Source organism: Phascolarctos cinereus, unplaced genomic scaffold (genome assembly GCF_003287225.1).
Source record: "Phascolarctos cinereus isolate Bilbo 61053 unplaced genomic scaffold, phaCin_HiC Scaffold_726;HRSCAF=1367, whole genome shotgun sequence".
In the NCBI taxonomy this organism is placed as follows: Eukaryota; Metazoa; Chordata; class Mammalia; order Diprotodontia; family Phascolarctidae; genus Phascolarctos; species Phascolarctos cinereus.
In genome coordinates this window covers 53,377,966-53,404,130 of record NW_027556098.1, presented here as the reverse complement: position 1 = coordinate 53,404,130, position 26,165 = coordinate 53,377,966, and the positions used below count along the sequence as shown (strand labels likewise).

Genomic DNA, 26,165 nt, shown 5'->3' with positions numbered 1-26,165 from the left:
TATATTGAGTTGCTTGCCTTTCCAATGAGGGTGGGTAGGGAGGGAGGAAGAGAGAAAATTTGAAACCTAAAGTTTTAAAAACATATGTTTAAAAAAAAATGTTTTCACCTGCTACTGGGGAAATAAGAAATGCAGGAAATGGAGTACAGAAGTATATCCTGCCCTACAGGAAAATAGAAGGGGAAGGGGATAAGAGAAGGGGAGAGAGATAGAAGAGAGGACAGAGTAGGGGAAGGGATATTCAGAATGCATGCCATCTTGGGGTGGGGGGAGGGGGGAGATGGGGTGAAAATTTGGAATTCAAAAACTTGTGGGAGTGAATGTTGAAAACTAAAAATAAATAAATTTATATTAAAAAAAAAAACACTAGAGAGCATAGGAAAAAATGGAGTCTTCCTTAAAGTGATAGATAGCATGTATCAAAAACCATCAGCAAGCATTATATGTAATGGGGATAAGCTAGAAGCATTTCCAATAAGATCAGGGGTGAAACAAGGATGTCCATTATCACCACTGTTATTCAATATTGTGCTAGAAATGTTAGCTGTAGCAATTAGAGAAGAAAAAAATCGAAGGAATTAGAATAAGCAAAGAAGAAACAAAACTATCACTCTTTGCAGATCATGGTATATCTAGAGAATCCTAGAGAATCAAGTAAAAAATTACTTGAAATAATAACAAATTTAGCAAAGTTGCAGGATATAATATAAACCCACACAAATCATAGGCGTATTACTAACGACGCCCAGAAGCAGGAGGTAGAAAGAAAAATCCCATTTAAAATTACTAACCCTTTAGATTTGTTGGAGCTTCCCTACTTTCCAAGGGACCCTGACTTGGAAGCTGAGACCGCAGCAAAAGTGATCAATCAGACCCCTTGACATGCTCAACCATCCCCTGAGCCTGTAAATATCAACAATCCCCCATGCTTGTAATCAGCAAATGAACCAAATCAGGTGCCCTGATGCTGCTCAAGAGCAAAAGGTCCCGGCACGGTAATCCGGACTCTTCGCCCTGCTGAACAACCACAGCACTCAATGACCCTAAAGATTTGAAGACTGTTTACTCAAGACCCAAGAATGCCTGTGTTATGATCCAGCTCTTTAAGGTTTTCATGCTTAAAAGCCCTACCCCTACCACAAGCAAGTGATCTCCCCTTTGTAAAAAAGAGGACTTCACTTGGAAGCTGTTTGTCTCACTTTGAAATTAAACTTATGTTTGATTCCTGACTCACCTATCTCTAGCCTGTTCTGTTTGGCTCTGGCCATCCACAAGTTAAAGGCCAGTTCAGTCCAGTTGACAAGTCCAACAGTAGGACAGCCTATCAAGGACAGATGAAGGGGATGTTATGTGTGTGTGTGTGTGTGTGTGTGTGAGAGAGAGAGAGAGAGAGAGAGAGAGAGAGAGAGAGACAGAGAGAGACAGAGAGAGAGAGAGACAGAGGAGATGGATCATATATACACAATCAGTTAAAAATAATTATCCCCTGGGAATTTAGATTCGACATTAGAACAAAATGGGACACTAGTAAGTCATTCAACAGTTAACAAAAGGAGATATACTTAGCTGTAGCATATTCAACAAGGATAATCATACTCTTGAGTTGATGTTACTTCACCAAAACTCCCATCTTGATTCACCAGCTAAGCATCTGAGGGGTCCCTTTAGTTCTTCTTGGTCACTTTGTACTCAGGTACTGAGGAAAAACTTCAACAGTCTAAGCCCTTTGCTGAGCTAACCAAGTCTAAGGAACGTCTCAATATTTTTAAAGAAAAGAATTAGCCTAACCATGCATTAAATGTTCATTTTCATTTCTAAGCCTTTAAAATGTGTAAAGAATGGAGTGTGGAAACCCACATATAGAGAAAGATTGGTGTGGGGAAGATGGTTGTCCTTGTATATGGCTTGAAGGGAGACAGAATTGACATCTCTAGCCTCTTTTTTTTGCACCCTTCTCCAAGGGAGAGTTTCATTCCTGCCAGGAGAAGCTAGAGTCCATTCTACTCTCATCAGAGAGAAGGGATGCTCACTGGAAGTAGATCTATCTTGTTCCCTTGAATATTATTAATCTAGGGGATATGATTGGGTTCCATCTCACTTTTGATCACTTTTCATTCCTGGGAGGAAGACACCCACCCCCCAGCTCTATATCCAAAGCCCTCCCTTTTCCTACCTAATATCAGTTCTACAATGAACACACAAAGTGAATAGCAAAGAAGCCCATTTATCCAGATCATAGCAAAACAGAAATCAAAGAACATATACCAGAAAACACATAATGAAAGAGCTCTCAAGGGGATTGAGATAACTCAGCTCAACCAAAATAGAAGGTCTTGCATTTCACCCAAAAGGAAATTCCCCAAAGTCTCTAGAGTAGCAAACTGAGAATAGGGACATACCAAAGACTACCCCATCTTTTCCTGTCTTCCCAGAATCTTTTCTTTCAGCATCCTGAGCCAGATAATGGATGATGATGGTTAGAGCTATGTTATTTCCTGACTGACTACTCCATCCCTCAGGCAAGTGGGCACTCATCCCTACCACTAAGAGGAAATTCTCATACCAATGGGCCTTAGGACTAGAGAGAGTGGGATTCCCCTTTCAGAGACCAAGAAACATATTTGTTCAGATGAGCTGAACTGGATAGGGGTTCACATCCACAAGCATTGTAAAAGAGAGTGCAAATATACCCGAGTTGCCCCTGAACCAATTACATTTGTGTGTGTGAGCATTAAAGCAGTCTAAAAGACATAGACTAAGATTTAAATGAGCAGCTGTTTCTGTTGCTGGGTAGTCCGGGTGACATCAGTAAGACTACTCTATTTCCAGCTACAGTAGCCCAGCAGGGGATCTTCTACGTTGCAAAGGAGCTCCTCCACCTGTGTATGGACATATCTTTGTGCAGATAATATCCTGTCTTCCACTCTTCTGCTACCTAAAGAGTAACCTCCTTGAGGGTGAGACCTTCTTTTGTTTTTTTACATCTCCAGCACCGAGAACAATGCCCCCAACGTGGTGACACTAAATGTACCTGTACGTTTAAATTGAATGAAAATTTTCTCAGAGCATGGTGACTTCCATTCCCCTGAGCGCAATTAGAAGGAATGAAGGGGCCATTTGGGTTGGCCGTGGGCCCTAGATGGTGACAGGAAAAGGCCTAGTGGGCTAAAATGAGACAAAGCCTCAGACTTCCCTACTCTGCAGCCAGAATTGGGCAATCACAAGTCGAGTGGGAAGCGCAGACCCCAGGGCCTTTCCCCGCCCAACCCTGCGGGCTAGTTTCCTGTAATTTACCCCATAGTGCTGGGATGGACCAGTGACGTTCAAGCTCGAGGCCAGAGGGGTGGAGAGAAGGAGGAGGCGGGGCCAGGGGCTGTCTCTGCAAAGGCTAGGTTACCGAGCCAGGTAAAAGGCACCACCGGGCATCCCCTTCCCCTCCTTCTCGAGGGGTTTTGGTTCTCCTTTCTCCACCCAAAAAAGCGTCCCCAAAGAAACAGTTATGTAGACGAAGGGGACAAGAGGCTAGCTCCCGAGGCAAGATCGCAGCTCCCGAACATGGATAGGAGTTTCCAGCCCTGGCTGTACAGCTGCCTCTTAATCACAGGTGAGTTGAAGAGCTGGAAGAGGGATTGTGGCCTGGGAGACTTCCAGGGACTGGGATCTGAAGTGAAATCTTCTGAAGTCTCCCTTCTCCTCTCCCCCACGCTTCCACACACTCGGAGAAAACCTGACAACCACCCCCGCCCATTTTTGACACTTTTCTACTTCTGTCTTCTCCGCACCAAAAAATTTACTCGGACTCCCATGGCTGTGAGTGGGGTCTCACACACGCATACACACACCTCCACCAGATACATAAACACACCACCCTCACGCGTACACACACTACACCCACATGCACACGAGGAGAAGGAAGAAGAGGAGGAGGAGACAGAGAAACAGAGAGAGAGATTCTTCCTAACACATTAGCTATTATCACCCAGCCTAGGGGTTGTGCCACTTCCTGATGATACAAGAAGATTATACTGACGCCCTTATCCCTTCCTTAAGTGGCAGAGCTGCCTGATCTTCCGGCCCTGCCAGTATTTCCCTGGGTCACTTCTATTTTTTTCCACTTTCTTATCTACTCTGTCTCTTCCTAATGCTATATTATGATGCCACGAATGTAAATCTAGAATCTTACCCTAGTATGTTGGGCTTCAATTTGAAATCTCCTCACACAAGTGAAATATTTCATAAATGTCTTATAGTCTGGTTCCCTGGAAGTATATTTCACAATACCATTGCAAACCTCCAATGTAAATAGTTCATTCGACAACTTTTAATTAATACTTCACAGCTGTCAACTCTACTAAATGATATGGAGTTACTGTAGAAAAAATTTATTTGGAATTTAAATCTGGTTAGGGAAACAAAAACAAGAGCTATTTAACAGAAAGTACATAAAATTGGTTTAACTAGCATATTTTGGAAAGTGAGGGGAAATGAAGTTGGATACTACATCAAAAGTGAGCCTCACTCATTCCTTGGGCTGACATAGAACCAAATTCAGTGAGATTTCCTGTACATCTGCACAATTTCTCAATTCTAGGAACCACTTCTGATTTGAATCAGCACAGCTTTTTCTGGATTCTTTTTCCTTTTCTTGTTAAGTCAATTATTTTCAAATCATCATTTTGATGTAGTATCTGCTATACTAGAAATTATATGTCTCTAAATCAGGAAACTGACAAAGATTGAAGATTATTTGGGCCACTTAAGAACTTATTAGATCATATACATGTAAATTAGAATGTTCTTGAGTGATGAAAAAATTAATTTGGGAAACTTAGAATTTTAAATTTTATATTATCTTTTAAAAAGAGCCCATAGATGATATGCTACAGTATGCTCTTTCTGGTTGCTAATACTTGGGCCATTACAGATCCATGATACATAACAAAAGCACACACCAACTAGTAAGCCATTTACTTTGAGTAGAACCAGGACTCAAGCTCAAGCCCCTGGCTGTAAATCCACAACTCTTTCCACTATAATATGTTGCTTTTTCTTCAACAATTCCCTCCTTTTGAGAAACAAACATTCAAGGCTGTCCAAGAACCAAACCTATACTCTGATTGGGGGATTGGATTGTGATGATGGTAGTGAATAGCTGCTCATCCCATTCTTGACTTACATCGCCACCAGGTTCTTCTCTCTATCACCTGCATGACTAGCTCTGTCTCATCTCTGGAGTCTTCCAGGACAAAAATAAATCCCAGGGAGCAGACACTTATATGCATGCATGTATGTATAATGTATTATGTATGTGTCTATATATGTAGCATATGTGTCTGTATACATATATGATATGTGAAATATATAAATACATGTTACATTAACATGATATAATATATAAATATATTATGTATATATAAGTATATTTATATATGTCTATAGATGCATATACATATGGTATCTATTCCTTGGGATTTATTTTTGTATATATATATCTTATAAATATATGATATAAATATGATATAGTAACATAAATAAATATAAATTTGTATAATATAATATTTATATGCTATAAAATATATAAACATATATATATATATATATATATATATATATATATATATATATACGTTTTTATCTTTAGGCCCAGCACCCATTTAACATATTTTTTACTGATTAATGTACTAGTTGTTATAGGAGAATTTAAGGGCTCATGTGAAGAAACAGTACATTTAGCATACTAATTGACTACTTAATACCAGTTACCACAGGAATATCACTTCAACTGTCAAGCATAGTTTCCTTACTTGTAAAATGAAGGGGTTTGATTAGGTGACCTCTAAGGTCCTTTCTGATTCTACAATCAGAAGTCTCCTCACAAATCAATACTATTTAGGGTTCCCAGCATGACATCATTTACACAGCTTCCGATTTCTGGGATGTTTCTATCAGTTTAGTCCATAAACATTTATTATGTGCCTGGTGTATATGTGGCATGTTATAAAAGATTTCCAGAAAGATATTTCATAGCTTTTCTGGATAGTTCATGTGCCATTGTTTTTAATTACACACACACAAAAAAAATTATTAAATGATTGAAATTTGATGAAAACCAATACAAAATATATTTTAATATAATCTCCTGCAGCTCTTCACAATTGCATATACATATGAGCATATCCATCTGCATAACACTTTAAGGGTTTGTAAAGCATTTTTTATATATATTCAACAATCCTGGGGGTAGAGACTTTTAGGGACTTTTTTTTTAATCCAGTCATGATTTCATCAGTGTAGGGGCCTGAAGATGCAGTAATTCCTTTCATCAATGCACGTTGGCAAGTGGTAATTTATAATCTTAATGGAATTGCCTAGGGACACTGAGGGGTTAAATAACTTACTTGTAGTCACATGTCCATTATATGTCAGAGACAAAACTTGCTAGGTCTTACTGATTCCAAGGCAGGCAGTCTTTCCCCTGTGAGGCAAGTCACTACCTTATATGATAGGTATTATTTTCCATTTTACAGATAAGGAAACTGAGGGCCAAAGAAGTTAAATGACTTGCCCACTGTCACACAGCTAGAAAGCATCAGAGGCTGAATTTGAACCCAAGTTTCTCCAGACTCCAAATTCAACACTCATTTCACTACATCAAGCTGCCTTCTATAAAAATGGTTCCAGTTCTTCTGTACCATGAGTTCTTAAAAGCTGTGCCAAGAGAATACAAGCTCTGCTCATTTCTATCATAACAAAAAGGCTTTGAGTAGGATGCTGTTGATACTGATACCACGTCTGGTTTCAGAAAACTAGGCTGGCTAAGTCTAGAGAGGCTCAGCGTCATCAGTAGGCTGGCCACTCAGTGATGAATTTTTGACTATGACAATCCATGAAACAAAGGAGCATCAGGTAACAGGTTCAGGATTCCCTCCTACTCTGCTTCATTTAAGATTTCCATTTCCCCACCTGGGGGCTCTGGTTCTCCACCTGAAGACACAGTTAACTTGTAGTTGTAGTTAAAAAGATTATGAGATGAAAAAAGAGAGATCTACTATCAAACACTGACCATTGTTTGGGCTTCAGTTCACCACCAGCCCTGCATTTATATGACTTCTCAGGGAGTTGCTTTTTTCTGTAAGTGGTAGTATCTCCATTGTCATGACAGTAATGCAGTACAATCTGCAATAACACTGAGCATCACTAACCTGATTGCCCCTCTTTCTATCCCTAGCACTTAGCACAGTGTCTTGCACATAGGAGCTATTTAGTAAATGCTTATTGCTAACTGCTAAAAGTCCGGCTTTTTTAATGGACAATTTTAAGTTAATTTTTAATTAAAATGCTCTTTCCCACAATTTGTCTTCTTTCTTGACCCAATCCCATTCTAATTGATGTGACAATAAGCTAATTAGCCTACATAGGCCGAAATACCTTGTTCCAGACCAGACAAAGACTGGTCCTGTGGTTCAGGCTCAGGATTGGAACAGAATAGGATACTGGTAGACCACACAACATTTAACAGAGGGCAGCTTACACAACAATAGTATGGAAAGGATATTCAAAAAAGATAGAGCATTTGTTCCATTGGGCACAGCTTCTCTTGCCTCCATATTTGCCATGATGGCACATCAGAAGGAAGAAAGGAAAGAGCCTTTATTAACCACATGTACGAAGCACTGTCCTAAGCACTTTACTGATCTTATTTCATTTGATCTTCACAATAACACTGAGAGCTAGTTTTACAGTTGGTGAAACTGAGAGAGACAGCAGATAAGTGACTCCTCAGGCAACTGGAAGTCCATCAAGCTTGAGGAATGCCAACTAGTATGGCCTTTAACACTTTAAGCAACTGGGAAGCTATGTAAATGATTAAAGCCTTAGTTTTCTGAATCAAGAATTGCCTTTTTAGGAAAAAACTAGCCAAAGTAGCAAGGACTTCCAAGTCTTCTCTGACCATGCATTATGAAATTCTAGCTGAAAAATGGGGCCTATTGCCATGTTTCTCAACCTGATAAGTAGTAGATGCTGCCCCTATCACATGCCTGGATCCATTTCCTGGTTTGGAAAAAAAAAATTTAGCAGTGTGACTGAATGGCAATTTGAAAATTATAAAAAATTTGAACCAACAGAGTTAGGATATCCATGACAGCCAAGATAAATAGAACATGCAAAAATACCAGCCTCTTGCCAAAACAGGTAAAATTTATTTGTTTTTTAAAAGTTGACAGCTTTTGTTTTTACATCACCTACATATTTTCTAGTAAGTTTCTCCATCCTTTTCACAAAAAGTAATCACTGAAAGAAAATATTTTTTTAAAAAGGGGAAAAAACTAGTGCAGCAAAACTAGTCAACACACCAATAAATCTGATATATGTAGTGTTTCAGACCCATAGTATCCCACCTCTGCAAAAAAAAAAAAAAGGAAAGAGATACATTCCCATTCTCTTCTTTGGGTCCAGTTTGAGCATTATAATTCTGTAGCATTCAATTTTGATCATTTTCTTGTTCTTTCCAGCTAATTATTGCAGTCATTACGCATGTTCTTTTCATTGTTCTGTTTACTTCACTTTGCATCAGTTTTCCCATAGGTCTTTGTATTTGTCATATTCACCATTTCTTCCTGTTCAGTAATAGTAATAGTCCAATACATTCATGCACCACAACTTCTCAAATCAGTAGGCATCTGCTTGTTGTTTTCCTCCATTCTTTGCTACTACCAAAGTATAGTTGTACTTCCTAAAAAGTATTAACTTGGTCTGATGAATGAGGACATAGCTTAGAAGATATATATCCATGCACATACATACTTATGTATATATACATACATATGTACATATTTATTTTAGTATTTGCATTTTTTAAATACAACATTTTGGAAAGATGGAGAAAAAGTGATGGCTATAGAATCTATGTATTTTTTTTAGGCAATAAACATTCATTAAGTACCTACAATGGCAGGGCATGGGGCTAAGCTATTTTTTTCCTTTTGACACCCTGTTTCATGAAAGTTCAATCTCCTCCTTCCCCTTTCATTTTTACAGTGCTAGGAATACTTCCAGAGCCCAAAAATGTAAGAATGAATTCAGTTAATTTGAAGAACATTCTGCACTGGGAGCCACCTGATTTTTATAAGGGAAATGTGACCTACACGGCCCAGTATAAAAGGTAGGTTTAATGAACTAATGTATTATTGGGTTTTTGTAAGATGTCACCTGTCACCAGTTAGGCTTTGGAATTTACAGTATGATCATACAACTGGCTAAACATAAATGGAAAACCTTGAGGCTGATGACTTTGCACAGCTCTGCCTCACTTAAATCCAGTTCACTTTGGGCAGCTAGGTAGTGCAGTGGATAGAGCACTGGCCCTGAACCGGAGTTCAAATCCAGCCTCGGATACTTGACACTTACTAGCTGTGTGACCCTAAGCAAGTCACTTAACCCAAATTGCCTCTCCCTTCCCAAAATAAAAAACAATTCACTTGCAAGTCAAGACATCACACTTGTGATGTCATTGGTTCTTTTCAAAAAATGTTTATTAGGAAGTATTTTTGATGTTTTTTCTGTTGAATTCCTTTTTTATTATTAATATTATCAGGGTTAGGAACTAGACCTGTCATTTCAATGGTATAAGGAACTCTCAAGGGAAGAAACTCTTACCGACACAGGTTGGCACCTTCTCTGCAATTTAGAGTCTTAATGAGCTGCCCTAGGGCAGGGGTTGGCCTGCCAGCTGACCAAATCTGGCTTGTTGCCTCCTCCAGTACAGCAGGAACTAGGAATGGTTTTTATATTTTAAAATGACTTTATTGCATTTAAAAATGTAAAAACCATTTTTAGCTAAGTGCTGTGTAAAATCTGACTCTCAGGCTGGATTTGGCCCTACCGATCATAGTTTGCCTATCCCTTGGCTAGTGCATGGAGTGGTTAAGTGACCTGCCCACAGTTACACAGACAGTATACATACATTAGAGGCAAGAGTTGAAACTAGGGCTTCCTGGCTTCAAGGCCAGCTCGTTAGCCACTATTACATCACCATCTCTTTCTTCTTATCTTTTTTGTTGGGGTTCATAGGAAATGGTCCTGGGACAAGTTGCTGTTCTTACAATATTTTACATTTGATGTTCTATAGACTTTTGCAAAAGTGTTTAAAATAACTGCTTTTTGGGGTAGCTAGCTGGTACAACAGATAAAGCACCAGCCCTGGGGTCAGGAGAACCTGAGCTCCAATCTGGCCTTGGATACTTACTAGTTGCATGACCCTGGGCAAGTCAGTTAGCCCTGTTTGCCTCCATAGCTGCTTTTTATAACTGAATAGAAAGATTAGGATTTATAAACTCATTTTCTGTAAACTCATTGAAAGTATTCTCAGGACAACTCCCGTAGCAGACAGGACAACTGGGATAATAATGTACTTTGATAATAAAGTACACTCATTGATAATAATGAACCATTTTCACCTTTGATTTCAGGATGCCTGTAAGTCTCAACATATTCAGCCATGGTCTTCTCCTTGATGTCTTTGTGTTCAGAGTGTCTTACCTGGAGGTTATATGTAGGCTTTTCCAGTCTCTGGAGTCAGTTAACTGGAGTTAATTCTGGGGTCAATTAAATAAATTAAAGTCCCTGTTTCTTAATCTGTAAAATGAGGCTAGTAATACTTAAGTAGTATTTACCTTATTAGGGTTGTTGTAAGAATCAAATGAGATAATGCAAAGTCCTTTGCATTTCCTTGGTGTACACTAAGAATTTTACACTTATCATATCGAAGTGACATTTTTGTATCATTAAAGAAAGAGTAATAGTAGTAGTAGTAGTAGTAGTAGTAGTAGTAAATAGTAATGTTAGTAGGTTCTACTATGTGAATGTATCATAGAGCCTCTTCTATATGGAGATTTACTCCCTTCAAATATTCAAAAGACAATCATTTTTTTTCTCAATCATTAATTTATTTTCAGTTTTTGACATTCACTTCTGAAAGATTTTGAGTTCCAAATTTTCTCCCCATCTCTCACCTCCCTCCACCCCAAGATGGCATGCATTCTTAATACTCCTTCCCCAAATCTGCCCTTCTTTCTATCACATTCCCCTTCTCTTATCCCCTTCCTCTTCCATTTTCCTGTAGGGCAAGATAGATTTCTGTACTCCATTGTCTATATATCTTATTTCCCAGTTGCATGTAAAAACAATTTTTAACATTGTTTTTAAAACTTTGGGTTCCAAATTCTCTCCCTCCCTCCCCACCCACTCTTATTGAGAAGGCAAGCAACTTGATATAGGTTATACATGTGTAGTCATACAAAATACTTCCATAATAGCCATGTTGTGAAAAATTAACTATATTTCCCTTCATCTTATCCCACTCTCTAGTTATTCTATTCTCTCCGTTGACTCTGTCCCTCCTCAAAAGTGTTTGCTTCGACAATCATTATTATTGTGTATGTGTGAAACCAGCCACAATTCACTGGAAAAATAAAATAAAATAAAGCATAGCATCTTTATGAGACATAGCTGTTTTGTAGCAGGAGGAAAAAAACCCTATATCAATTTCAGCTTTTCTCTTAGAATAGCACTTTTAGAGGTCAGTTGTTTGACTTTAAACCCTCTACCCAAAATTTAACTCTTAAGATTGTTCAAGAACGAGTCAGTTAGGATTTATGGAGTGCTTGCAAAGCAATTGAGAGTTAATAGTAGTAAGTAGATAGGGAACTGGCCTCAGTCAAAAGATGGATTCAAGTTCCATCTCTAACATATACTCAATTTATGACTTTGGGTGAGTCACTTAACCATTCAGATTATAAACTGTGGAGCAGAGGCTAGTCTGCACTGGAAAAGGGCATTTTTCATTGTAACTTCTCTATACCAATGAAATCATGACTAGTCTAGTTTCCATGCAGAGATTTTATTTTGCTTTTTAGTGTGGATTGTGAATTTTTTTTTAACCAAGTAGACTTCAAATTTTTTACTTACACTTCGCTATATCATGAAAATACAAAAGTAGTTTTCTAAAATGATATTTATATATGGGGTTTCTATACCAAGTGCTGTTAAACATGTCAAACTATGATTTATTTCAAAGATACTTCCCATAAATCCCTCCCTACTGCCAAGTCTAGACTCACTGCACATTTATAAATGAACACAAATTGTTTCTAAAAAAGGCATTTGAATTCTGCAATTCAGGAGAAAAAAAAATAGCAGAAGCTTGCTAAGGTGGGGCATGTCATCAGAGAACAGTTGCTTGTGAAGCTAGTCTGAATTCTGTGCCTCGGTTTGGTATCATTTCTATCACCCATCAATGGTCACATGAGCTATAGCTTAGAAGGAAGTCTGATTCCTTTCCTCCTTTAGCAAGGTATCTTTACAAAATGAAAGGCTGGTCTATGACCGTGGCTTTATGCCAGGCATAAACAACTCAAAGTCCAAAGTCTGGGACAGGTGGAACAATTTGATGAGAAAAAAAAAACAAAATGAAACATTGAACTCAGAGTCAGGAATACTTGAGCTGGAATCTTGCCTCAGAAACTTATTGATTGTGTGAGTCCAAGCAAGTCAGTTAACCTCTGTGATTCTGTGTCTTAATCTATAAAGTGAAGGTAATAATACTTGTAGATCCAGCCTTGTAGGGTTGTTGAAAGGATCAAATGAGGTAACGTAAAATCCTTCGTGAACCTTAAAGCACAATAAAAATATCAGCAGTTATCTCCTATGCTTCAATATTTCAAGAATCCATAATTTCATTGGCGTGAGCATTCCCTCTTCTGATATATGTTTTACCTTCAAGTTATACTTAGTCTTTCTGAGTTGCTGGGACTCGTAGGCCTTCTGGTGGCGATGTGTTTCTGAGTTCAGTTAAGCTGTTGATCCTCATCTGCTTAATTTAATATGTTATCGGCCTGGTACTCAAAGCCTTTCCAGATGGTTATGAGACATACCAGAGCTTGTAATACTCTACTTACATTACTTTCAATCCTCCAATCAATAGGCATTTATGAAGCACCTACAGGCGCCAGGCACTCTACTAGGTGCTGGGGATACAAAGACAAAACTGAAGCAGTTCCTGACCTCAAGGAGTGTATGCTCTACCCAGGGACACAGCATATACACATACAAGAATATACAAAATAAATATAAAACTATATGGGGGAGGAAGAATCAGAACAGACCAAATGTAGGAGGTGGCATTTAGCTGAGCTTTGAGGAATAGAGGCAGAAGTGAGGAGGGAATGTATCTTAAGCATGGGAAACAGTCTATAAAAAGGCATAGAGAATACCAGATTGTTCAACATCTTAGAGAGAGAGGTGGGGAGGGAGGAGGAGGAAAATTTAAAACTCAAAAACTTATGGAAGTGATTGTTGATAATTTAAAATAAATTAATTTTTAAAAAGGTATAGAGAAAGGAGATTAAATGTCGTATAATGAAAGGTTTTTTTGTTGTGCCAGATAACTATTTCACTAAGAAAATGAGTACTGTAATCTACCACTTCTTAACCAAAATAATAGTTTGCTATTTATCTATCATACTACCATAGAATACTTTAAAATGCTCAAGGACAAAACCTATTTCAATTTTTTGTCTTTGTTTCCAGAACCTTGCACAATGCCTTACACATAGCAGGCATTTAATAAATATTTGTTGAATCAACTTGAGCTTAGAAATACACAGCTTTCCAAAATTTGATTTGGAACTAGTAAAACAGTTTCCCTTTAAGATAACTATAAATGGCAGTTAGGTTTCTAGGCTACCCCCCCCAAATCCTATTTATGTAACTGAGTATCCAACAAGTTCCTCCTCTAATGCCCCATGAGGGCATGGAGGTGACCCTAGATTTTAAAAGGCTTTGCCAGTGGAACATAAATAATGGAAGCACATGCTAAAAGTAGTAAATAGCTGAATCTAACATTCATAATATTATTTTATCGGAAAAAATGTGTTCTGAGTTCAAACTTGAGATACTTGAAACACACTGCTTCTAATCCACTCCTCTTTCCTACCTCCATCTACCCAAAGAGGGTGCCTTTCTCCTCTCCTCCCTCTTCTGTGCTGGCAGTGGCCATAACTCCAGATGGAGAGGTAGCAGCAAGGAAGAGGCTAACACGATGTAGCTATTGTGGCAATGGCCATGACATCTGAATTTTTATTGAGTTTATAGCCTTGTTGATAGCAGTGCACTAGACTTGCATGACTATAGGGAATATTCCCACAGGTGTAGGAAACAGTTCCTGTTAAGGGCTTTATAACTTTGTGGAGGAAACATGATTAATGCACTTTAAAAAAAAAAAAGCAGTGCAAGGCAATGCACGGTAAGCAGCAAATGAGTGGTATTTGTAGTGTGTGCCTTAGGAGAGATCACTTTGGGTGGGAGCAATAAAAGAGTGTTTTTGGAGGAGATGGAGTTTGAGGTGGGCTTTAAGGCATGGTAGCATTTGGATGGGGAAAGGGGTGAAATGAAGGAGTGAAGGGGGATCTTAAATAATCCATTCTCAGAAAAGGAAATAGATCTAGCTGTAAGGGAGCTAACAAAGAAAAAAAAATTCTGATCCTGATGGATTTAGAGGAGAATTCTATCAAACTTTTAAAGAACAATTAGTAGCATACTTCACAAATTATTCTCAAAAATTGAGAAAGCACCATATCAGAATCCTCTTATGAGACAAATATAGTTCTAATTCCTGGACCAGTGAAAGGTAAAAACACAGAAAGAAAACTATGGGCCCATATCATTAATGAACATTGATTCAAAATTTTTAAACAAAATCCTATCAAACAAACTGTAGTGATTTATCCAAAAAATCATTTATTATGATCAAATGGGATTTAGGCTAGGATTATTGGGATGGTTTGGTATTAGGAAAACAATTAACATAATTAATCAAATTAAATGCCAAAGCGTCCAAAACCACATCATTATCTAAATAGATTCAGGAAAAGGCCTGAAAATTCTACAAAGTATAGGAATAAAGGAACTTTTTATTAGTCTCATAAATCATATCTATCTAAAAGCAAAAGAAAGTATCACATTCAATGTGAATACACTAGAACCTTATCCAGTAAATATGGGAGTGAAGCAGGGATGCCCACTGTCTCTTCTATTATTTGATATGGTTCTGGAAAGGAATTAAGGGAATAAAGATAAGCAAAGAGGAGGTAACAGTATTCCTATTTGTTGATGATATGATGGTTTACTTAGAAGACCGCAGAGAATCAGCAAAGATACCAATGAGACAAGTAAGAGCTCCAGCAAAGTTGCAAGCTATAAAATAAATCCTCAAAAATCAGAAGCATTTCTCTATAATAATAACAATAAAACACAAGAATCAGTAATAGAAAAAGAAATCCCATTCCAAATAACTACAAATGTATAAGGTATCTGGTGACTAACCTCAGAAATTACACAAGAGACTTGGATAGATTCAGTTACAAAGTGTTCTTTAAAGAAATAAAGAATAACTTAAGGGGCAGAGCCAAGATGGTGGCACACAGTCTGGGACCCAGCTGAACTCTCCAAACATTCCCCTTTAACATCTTTAAAATAATACCTCAAATCAAATTTTGGAGCAGCAGAGCCAACAAAAGGTTAGAAGGAGACATTTTTTCAGCCTCAAACAACTCAGGAGGTAAGCAAGAGAGGGCTGTAATACCAGGATAGGTGCAGGCCTGGAGCATGCCAGGAGCATAAGTGGTGGGCCTTAGAGGTGGTTAGGACAGCAGCATTAGCAGTTTCAGCTGTCCTTATCTTAGAGAGGGTAAACAGGTTGGACAACTGGTTAGTGAGAGACTACAAGGGACTCTTTGCTGGAGCTGAATATAGCTGGCATGAATTGGCAACTCTATTGCCCATAAGCAGTTCTGAGTGACAGTTCCAGGATGGAGAGGAGTGCTTGTGATCAATAACAAGGGAAGAGGGGACCTGGTCACAGTTCTTAAGCTAAGAAGAGCACCAGTACTTGTGGCTGAAGGGGAGAAGGGGTCATTCCTGGGTAAAGACAAGAGCACAGATTAGGAAGGCAATGACCACACCTCTCCCCAGATAATGTCATTTTGGAAGCACGGAAAATTTGCAGGATCTCCTCCCCAAATTAGTTCTGAAAACAGCAGCATGAAAAAGCCTGAAGCTTGTGATAGTGTCTCCCACCCCCAGGTAAGCAGACCCCAACTCTAACATAAAATTCAAAGTCCAAAAAATGTACTAGAAAAATGAACAAACAACAAAAAAGCTACTACAATGATAGGGAAGACCAAAATATTAACTCAGAAAAACATAATAATATGAAAACCAAAGCCTCAAAGAAAAAATATTAATTAGACTCAGGCCCAACAACAATTCCTGGAAGAGTTAAAGAAAGAGATAAGAATGATAGGGGGAAAGTTGGGGAAAGAAATGAGAATGATATAACAAAATTATAAAAAGAGAATTAACAGTTTGGTAAAACAGGGCCTAAAAATACTGAAGAAAATATCACCTTAAAAAACAGAATCGGCCAAGTGGGAAAAAAGGGACAAAAATTCACTGAAGAAAAGAGAGCCTTAAAAAGAATAGGAAAAAAATAGAAACAGAGGAAATAATTCCTGAAGAAAATAATTTCCAGGGGCAGCTAGGTGGCGCAGTGGATAGAGCACCAGCCCTGGATTCAGGAGGACCTGAGTTCACATCCGGCCTGAGACACACAATAACACTTACTAGCTGTGTGACCCTGGGCAAGTCACTTAACCCCATTGCCTAACCAAAAAATAAAATAAAATAAAAATAATAATTTTCAAATGATTTAAATTTAAATCCTTAAAAATAAGAATTGGACAAGTGGGAGTTAATGATTCCATGAGACTTCAAGAAACACTAAGACAAAATCAAAAAGATGAAAAATAGAAGAAAAAGTGAAATATTTCTTTGGTAAAACAACTGAACTGGGAAATAGATTTAGGAGAGAGAATTTAAGAATTTTTGGACTACCTAAAAGCCATGATCCAAAAACAGAATCTAGATATCATATTTCAAGAAATTATCAAGGAAAATTGTCCCACTATTTTAGATAGAAGATAAAGTAGCAATTTAAGGAATCTTAGCTCTAGAGGATCTCCTGAAAGAGATCCCAAAATGAAAACTCTCAGGAATATTATAGCCAAATTCCAGAGCTCCCAAGTCAAGGAGAAAATATTGCCAAAAAAATGAATATTTAACAAAATAGAGTATTTCCGAGCATTCCTGATGAAAAAAACAGAGGTGAATAGAAAATATAGTATTTAAACGTGAGACTTAAGAGAAGGATAAAAAGGTAAATATGAAAGAGTCATCAAATGAGATTCAATGCAGTTAAACTATTTACATTCCTATATGTGAAGATGAAACATGTAACTCCTAAGAACTCAATAATTATTAGCTCAGTTAGAAGAAGTATGCATAGACAGAGGGCATGGGTGTGACTCGATTATGTTGGGATGATCTCCAAAAAAAGAATGTAAGGATGAGAAAGAGGGATGCACTGGGAGCAGGGAAAGAGAGAGGCAGAATGAGGCAAATGTTCTCACATAAAGGAGGCACACAAGGAAGAGCTTCTATAGTGGAGAGGAAAATGGAGGGGGGTGGTGCCGGTATAGAAAATGCTTAAACCTTACTCTCATCAGAATCAGTTCAAAGAGGGAAGAATATATTTACATACTCAGTTGTGTACAGAAATCTATTTTACTCAATACAGAGATAGGAGGGGAAGGGGACAAGATATGGGAGAGGGAGGTCATAAGGGGAAGGGTAGATTAAGGGAGGCAGTGGTCATAAGTAAGACAGATTTTTGAGGAGGGAAAGGATAAAAAAGAGAAAGAGAAGGATAAACGGAGAAAAATGGATGGGGGGAAATGCAGTTAATGATCATAGATGTGAATGTGAATGGGATTAAGCTAACTCATAGGACAGAAGTGTATAGCCGAATAGTTTAGAAAACAAAATCCAACAATATATTGTGTACGAGAGACACATTTGGGATAGACAGACATAGAGCTGAAATGAAAGGCTGGAGCAGAGTCTATTATGCTTCAACCGAAGTAAAGAGGGCAGGAATGGCAACCATGATCTCAGACAAAGCAAAAGTAAAATTAGATCTGATTGAAAGAGATCATCGGGGAAATGACATTTTGCTAAAAGGTACCCTAGGCAATAAAATAATACCAAAAAGAAAAAAATTACAAGTTCCTCTGATAAAGGCCTCATTTCTCAATTATATAAGGAACTAAATCAAATTTATAAAAATAAGAGCCATTTCCCAATTGACAAATGGTCAAAGAGTATGAAAGGCAGTTTTCAGGAAAAGAAATCAAAGCTATCTGTAGTCATATGAAAAAATGCTTTAAATCACTATTGATTAGAAAGAAGCAAATTAAAACAACTCTGAGGCACCACCACATACCTATCAGAAATGACATATGCTAGAGGATATGAGAAAAATAGGTACATTAATGAATTGCTGGTAGAATAGTAAACTTGTCCAACCATTCTGCAGAACAATCCCAAACTATGCCCAAAGGGCTATAAAAGTATACATACCCTTTGACCCAGTAATACTACTATTAAGTCTGTACCCCAAAGATATCATAGTAAAAAGAAAAGAACCTATAGATACAAAAATATTTATAGCAGATCTTTTTTTTGCTAGGCAATGGGGTTAAGTGACTTGCCCAGGGTCACACAGCTAGTAAGTGTTATGTGTCTGAGGCTGGATTTGAACTATAGCAGATCTTTTTGTGGTGGCAAAGAATTGAAGAAATTGAGGAAATGCTCATCAATTGGATAATGGTTGAACAAGTTGGGACATGTGATTGTGATGAAGTCCTATTGTGCTATAAGAAATAATGAGGAGCTTTCAGAAAAAAAAACATGGCAAGATTTATATGAACTGGTGCAAAGTGAAGTGAAAAGAACTGGGAGATCATTGTGAACAGTAACAGTGTTGTTGTAAGTTATCAAAGCATATGAGCAAACAGTTCTCAAAAGAAGAGCTACAAAGTATTCACAACCACATGAAAAATTGCTCCAAATAACTAATAAGATAAATACAAATTGAAACAACCCTGAAGTTTCACCTCATAACATACAATTTGTCAAAAGTGACCCAAAAATGGCAATAGTTAATATTGGGAGGTGGAAAGATAGGCACCCTAATATATTGTTGGTAGAGCTGTAAAATGGTAGAACCATTTTGGAAAGCAATTTGGAATTATATAAATAAAATCATGAAAATGTCTGTATCCTTTGAACCAGAGACTCGATTACTGGGCTTATACCTCAAAGAAGCAATCAATAAGGAAAAAAAAGTCCCCATATGTTACAAAATATACATAGCAGCACTTTAGATAATAGCTAAGAATTGGAAACAAAGTAGATGCCCATCAATTGGGGAATGGCTAAATAAATTGTGGTACATGAAAGTAATGGAATACTACTGTGCTGTAAGAAACGATGTGTGTGATGTATACAGAGAAGCATAGGAAGACATATATGACCTGATGCAGAATGAAGTAAGCAAAACCAAGAAAACAACATACACAGTAACTACAACAATGTAAATGGAAAAAACAATGATACACCAAAAAAAATCAAAAGTAAATGTAAGGGGCAGCTAGGTGGCACAACAGCTAGAGCTCTGCCTTGGAGTCAGGAGGACCTGGGTTCAAATCCAGCCTCAGACACATGATATTTACTAGCTGTGTGACCTGGGCAAGTCACTTAACCCTGACTGCCTCATCAAAAAAAAAACAAAAAAGTAAATGTAACAAAACTATGAAGATCAAGAGATATGAGAAGACAGCCTACCACTTTGTAAGGGTGGGAGGTACACAGATGTTACACATTGTACATTTCTGGACTTTTTCAATATATTAGCCAATTGTGCTGACTTTTTTTTCCTCTCTAAAAAATTACTATTTGTTATATGGGATGGCTCTCTGAGAGAGGGATGGGTAGCAATATGTGGAATACTATGATGATATAAAAAACAGAAGAAAATTAATAAAAACCTACTTTTTGAAAATTATGTCACTGACCCTGGCAGCTAGGGTCTTTTATCTTCTGGTCACTTTGAGTGACCAGCCAAACTTCTGGAAATTGTGAATATCTATCTCAGAAAGCCTGAGGAATATGGATGGTCTATATTACTTTGAGTACTTAAAACTATAGTTATTGTTTTCATTGTTAGGACATGGTTTAGAAATCACTGTTATATGTTGTTCATTTATTTATTATTAACATATGTATAGACAGATTGTGATATGTGCCATTGAAGACAGTTCCTACACTGAGCATTCCCCACTAAAGAAATCCCTAGACCTTTATAGATTAATACATTGCTACACATATTGTTTATCTAGAATAATGGTAGCTGAACATGGTGGCATAGCCTGTAGTCCCTGCTACTGAGGAGGCTGAGACTGGTGGATCTCTTGATTTGTTTGTTTGTTTTGGTTTGGTTTTAGGCAATTGGGGTTAAATGACTTGCTCAGGCTCACACAGCTAGTAAATGTCAAGTGTTTGGTCTGAGACTAGATTTGAACTCAGGTCCTCCTGACTCCAGGGCCAGTGCTCTATCCATTGCGCCACCTAGCTGCCTGCTATTGGATCTGTTGAGCTCAGAAGTTCTGAGTTACTGTGAACTAAGCCTATTGGATGTCTGCACTAAATCCGGCACCAATGTGGTGAGCTCCAAAAGTGGGAGTAGAGGGGTGTGAAGTTACCCGACTGTTTAATAAACAGGCAAAAATTAGTGCACGTCAAAGTTCCCAGGCTGATGTGTAGTGAGATCAGCCCAAAAGTGGCTGCTTCTAGCCTGGGTGCAACAGGTAGAAACGTAGTCTTCAAAAACAAACAAGGGGCAGCTAGGTGGTGCAGTAGATAGAGCATTGGCCCTGGACTCAGAAGGACCTGAGTTCAAATCCAGCCTCAGACATTTGACACTAGCTATGTGACCCTGGGCAAGTCACTTAACCCCATTGCTTAGCAAAAAGGGGGAAAAAATAATGAAAAGCAGGGTTAGCCTGTTAAGCTCTGTTTTCTTAATTTCCCCCATCTTAATCTGATGGATATTCTAAGAAGTAATATATCAGCTTCTAGGTAAATGAGAATCAGAACTCAAACCTTATTTTATGGTTTTGTAGTTACAGGTCATTCGAAGATGAGTGCAAGAATATTATCCTCACCAGCTGTGATTTCTCAAATATTTCTAAGTATGGTAACTACACCTTGCGTGTCAGGGCTGAATCTGAAGATGACCAGTCAGATTGGGTAAACATCACCTTTTGTCCTTTGGAAGACAGTAAGTGATATTTTTTTCTTCTTTCCTGTTGCAAATAAATCAGTTGTGCTAAAACTATCTCATTATCATTTTACTTTATACATTAATCCATCAGAAATAACTTCCTGAGCATCCATTCCCTTTGGTAAAAAGCACTCACTATGACATCACGTATTTGAAATATTCTTGAATAAGACACCACCCTGGAGGAACTTCCTTTTTCACAAGAAAAACAAGACAAACTAACATAATCAGAGGAAAAGTGATAATGTAAGAGATACGTATCCCCTCCCACTCCAATTAATGTAATAATTGAAAACCTAGAACAAAATCACAAGGTATTAAATGATCACAGGTAATGAGGTTTATGTATAAAAAAGTAAAAATTACACTCTGTGATTATTTTAAGAGTTGTAAACCTCTTTGAGTCAAAAAGAGAATAATATTTGTTATCAGCTGTATAGATGGTCTAGCTACATGCTTCTTTGGGCTTCAAATAGCTGTAGGTTCTCAATAGGTTTCCATGGTTCTGGAGTTGGAGCCAGTAGTAAAGGAAGAATCAGGGACCTGAGAGGTAATTGCTCTTGGTAGGAAAAGAAAGGATTTTCTCTCCTCCTTCCCTGCCCCTGTCACCTACCATGTGATCAATGAGACCTGACCTGTAGGAATCCAGGCATCCAGTTAAGAGTAGAGAGACAACTGAGGACATACATGGATGTGGAAAGGAAGGAGACACCTTTAGGAAGCTTTATCCCTCACAATAGATAAAAAATAATCACTGTGGTCTGAAGAAAGAAGCAGAACCTGGGAGCCCAGCTGAGCAGGCTCCTCAGCAAAGAGTTGTTTTCAAAGGTTGTTGTATAAGAATTCTACAAAGGTCCAGTACCAGTGACCCTTTGCTGCCCATATTCCCTATTTGTGTATCTCAAGGAGTTTACATTCTGTTATGATAGACAGCATGAAGATAAATACACAACACATACACACACATAATAAATACAAAGCAGCTTTGGGGAAGAGAGCTGATCTGAAAAATATTATATATTATATATTATATATAATTATATATATTTATAAAAATATTATATATGAGGTGGGAGTTGAGCTGACTCTGAAACAAGAGAAAAGAAGGCAAAAAGTGAACTAGGAGTGACTTCATGTCATGGAGGACATCCAGTAAAAAAATCACAGGGACAGGAAATGGAGTGTTATAAATGAGTCACAGCAAGAGGTCCATTTTGACTGTACTGTAGCATATGGGAAGGAGAGTAATGTTGAATAAAGTTGAAAATTAGGCTAAGGCCACAAAAGGCTTGAAATGACAGAGGAATTTATATTTGTTCCTAAAAGAAATAGGGAGCCACATGAGTTTATTGAATAGGAAGGTAACATGATCAGACTTAAACTTTAGGATGAAATTAGTTTTAGATCAGTAGCTCTCACCTTACACCAATATAAGCTTCAGATGGGTACATGACCTAGATATAAAAGGTTGCATCATAAACAAATTAGAAAAACTTGGAAAGAATTACCTGTCACATCTATGGATTAAAGAAAAGTTCATGCCCCAAAGAAGAGATTGAGAGGTTCATAGCAGATAATATGGATAATTTTGATTATAAAAAAAATTTTAAGTTTCTGCACAAACAAATTCAATAAAGCAAAGACTAAAAGGAAAACAACTGAAAAAAATCTTTGCAGCAAGTTTTTCTGATAAAGGCCTCATTTCCATGTTACATAAAACTTATTCAAATTTGTAAGAATAAGAGCCCATTTTCCAATAGATAAATTGTATAAAGATATGAATAAGTAGTTCTCAAGGGAAGAAACCAAGGTTATCTATAACCATATGAAAAAAAATCCCACTACTACAAATCACTAATTAGAGAAATGCAAATTAAAACAATAGTTAGCTGATAAAAAGCTTTGATCTATAATCATAATGGGGTAATAAAAGTTGTATAGGAATAATTTTCCTCCATAAATGGAAATCAAAAGTTTTCAGTTGATAAATTCAAATTTCACTTAGTACAGTATTATATCCAATTACAACATTTACCAAGTGGAAAATATAAAAAGAAATTTGCATCATGGAATTATTTGAGTGAAATATACTTAAAGTCTGTCCTTGAAGGAGTAATAGAAAGGCATATTCTAATCTTTATGTGGGGAATATATGTTCATATCTTCATTACTATGTACCTGAAGTTAAGTTTATAATTCCCGTACTTCCAAGGAACTGAGAATGTACCCCAAAAGTATAAGCTGAAAATACAAGACTGCACACTAATCTTTGGCAGTAGACTTACTGAAGGATAAGTAGACTTACAATACGAAGAGGTAACAGTGAATGCCCCCTTGGGAAACCTGAGATTCTATATGGTACCATTTATAACTATGTAAATCCAGATTTGATTTTTAAGTCAGTCCAAAACAAAATTATAATTCAGTCTCATTTATAAATGAGGGTTTATACTAAAATCATAATATTTTATTTTATATAAATAAAATAGACACCTTAAATTTGGCATTAAGGTAAAACGTAGACCAAATGTCTAATTTGATCAATTTGTTTTCCCTTCCAAAACTAAAGCTAATAGTATATTCATTAAAACTGACCATTTAGGTCAAAGGATATGAACAGACAGTTCTCAGATGAAGAATTAAAGCCATTTATAGTCATATGAAAAAATACTCTAAATCATTATTGATTAGCGAAATGCAAATCAAAACAACTCTGAGGTACTACATCACACCTATCAGATTGGCCAACATGACAAAACAGGAAAATGATCAATGTTGGAGAAGATGTGGGAAAATTGGAACACTAATACATTGTTGGTGGAGTTGTGAAATGATCCAACCATTTTGGAGAACAATTTGGAACTATGCCCAAAGGGCTCCAAAAATGTGCATACCCTTTGATCCAGCAATAGCACTTCTAGGGCTATATCCCAAAGAGATCATACAAATGGGAAAAGGACCCACATGTACAAAAATATTCATAGCAGCTCTTTTTGTGGTGGCAAAGAATTGGAAATTGAGAGGATGCCCATCAATTGGGGAATGGCTGAGCAAGTTGTGGTATATGAATGTAATGGAATACTATTGTGCTGTAAGAAATGATGAACAGGCTGACTTCAGAAAAACCTGGGAAGACTTTTATAGTCTGATGCTGAGTGAAGTGAGCAGAACCAAGAGGACTTTGTACACAATAACAGCCACGTTATGTGATGACTAATATTGTTAAACTGAACCCTTCTCAGCATAACAAGGATCTAAGACATCTCCAGAGGCCTCAGGATGGAAAATGCTGTCCACATCCAAAGAAAACTATGGAAGTCGAATTGCTATCACTTATTTTTACCTTCTGTTGAGTTTTGTTTCATCTTTCTGATGGTTCCTCCTGTTGGTTTTAATTTTTACTTACAACTTCACTAATGTGAAATATGTTTAATAGGAATGTAAATGTAAAGCCTATATCAGATTGTGCACCACCTTGGAGAGGGTGGGGGGGAGGAAGGGGGAGAAAAATTTTCAATTCAAAAGCATATGGAAGTGATTGTTGATAAATCAAAATAAATTAATAAAATTTAAAAAAAAACTGACCATTTAGGGGCAGCTAGGTGTTGCAGTGGATAGAGCACCGGCCCTGGATTCAGTAGGACCTCAGTTCAAATCCAGCCTCAGACACATAACACTTACTAGCTGTGTGACCCTGGGCAAGTCACTTAACCCCATTGCCTTACCAAAAACAAACAAACAAAAAAAACCTGACCATTTATATGTTTACATATTTACCATCTGGGGGGGGGGAGACAATTTGGCTGTGTTGTGGCTTTCAAATTATATAGTTCTCTTAAGTGCCAATGTTTTAAAATAGTGTTCTTATAATTTTACACACCTTTGTGATGGAGTACTTTTTTGTTATATAATTTTGACTTTCAGATTCTAATTTTAGTTTTGCATTTAAGTATAATTTCAGAGGCATACCGAATATCTGAATCTTGGATGATACTAATAAACTAGTAATTGCAAAGGTTTTAAATATTTAGTTAAATGACTTTCACTTAATTAAAAAAAAACTTTTAAAAATAGAGAGGTTGGGGGAGGAGGCTACATTGCAGAATGTTGCCAGGGGTGCTACAGCCAGCTTGAACTGGCTTACAAGAACTGATAGTTAAATTTTCAGTAAGAAGCATTTATACCTTTGGAAATTAGCAAATACTACAAATCAGGGCTTGATTTATTGTTTTGTTCCTTGTCTGGACTTAAGAAAGTGATGAAGAAAATGTTAATTTTGAAAATTAAACCTAAAATGTATCATGGGTACATTTTCCTTTTCTGGTGAGCCAGTATATGTTTAGATTTACTATCATGCTCCTGAATGCTACATTCACTTTCCTTTTTTTAAAAAATTTATTTATTTATTTTTAGTTATCAACATTCGCTTCCATAAGATTCTCAGTTTTAAATTTTCTCCCCCTCCCACTCTTCCTCCCACCCAAGACAACATGCAATCTGATATAGGCTCTACTTATACATTCATATTAAGCATATTTTCTCATTTGTCATGACGTAAAGAACAATTAGAACTAATGGGAGGGACCAAGAGAATGAAATAATGAAACAAAACAACAAAGGAAAAGGAAAGCAAATAGTCTGCTTCCATTTGCATTCTGGATGAGGACAGCAATTTCCATAGTGAGTCTTTTGGAGTTGTCTTAGATTGCATTCACTGTGTTGTAAGTTTTGCCTCACTATTTTACTTTATTAAAAGAGAGTTCCCATGGCATGGGGATATTCAGGGAATGTTTGTACTATAAAAACAAAACACATCAATAAAAATGTTTTCCAAAAAAATGGAACATCATCTTGGCAGCTATGTTGG

At 37.2% G+C, this 26,165-nt stretch overlaps 1 protein-coding gene across 3 annotated transcripts in view; it reads left to right on the top strand.

Moving 5' to 3' along the window:
• Positions 1–26,165, top strand: part of LOC110214852 (interleukin-10 receptor subunit beta-like) — a 127,053-nt gene that overhangs the window by 73,937 nt on the left and 26,951 nt on the right. Inside the window, exons 1-3 of one of the 3 annotated variants that reach the window (XM_078146552.1) lie at positions 3,352–3,604; positions 9,040–9,163; positions 21,138–21,295. In XM_078146552.1, the coding sequence (XP_078002678.1) occupies positions 3,556–3,604; positions 9,040–9,163; positions 21,138–21,295 (331 nt within the window). In that variant the 5' untranslated portion in view covers positions 3,352–3,555. Of the gene's footprint in view, positions 1–3,351; positions 3,605–9,039; positions 9,164–21,137; positions 21,296–26,165 lie in introns of those variants that run through there. The other 2 variants (XM_020995938.2, XM_078146553.1) reach the window with 2 other exon arrangements.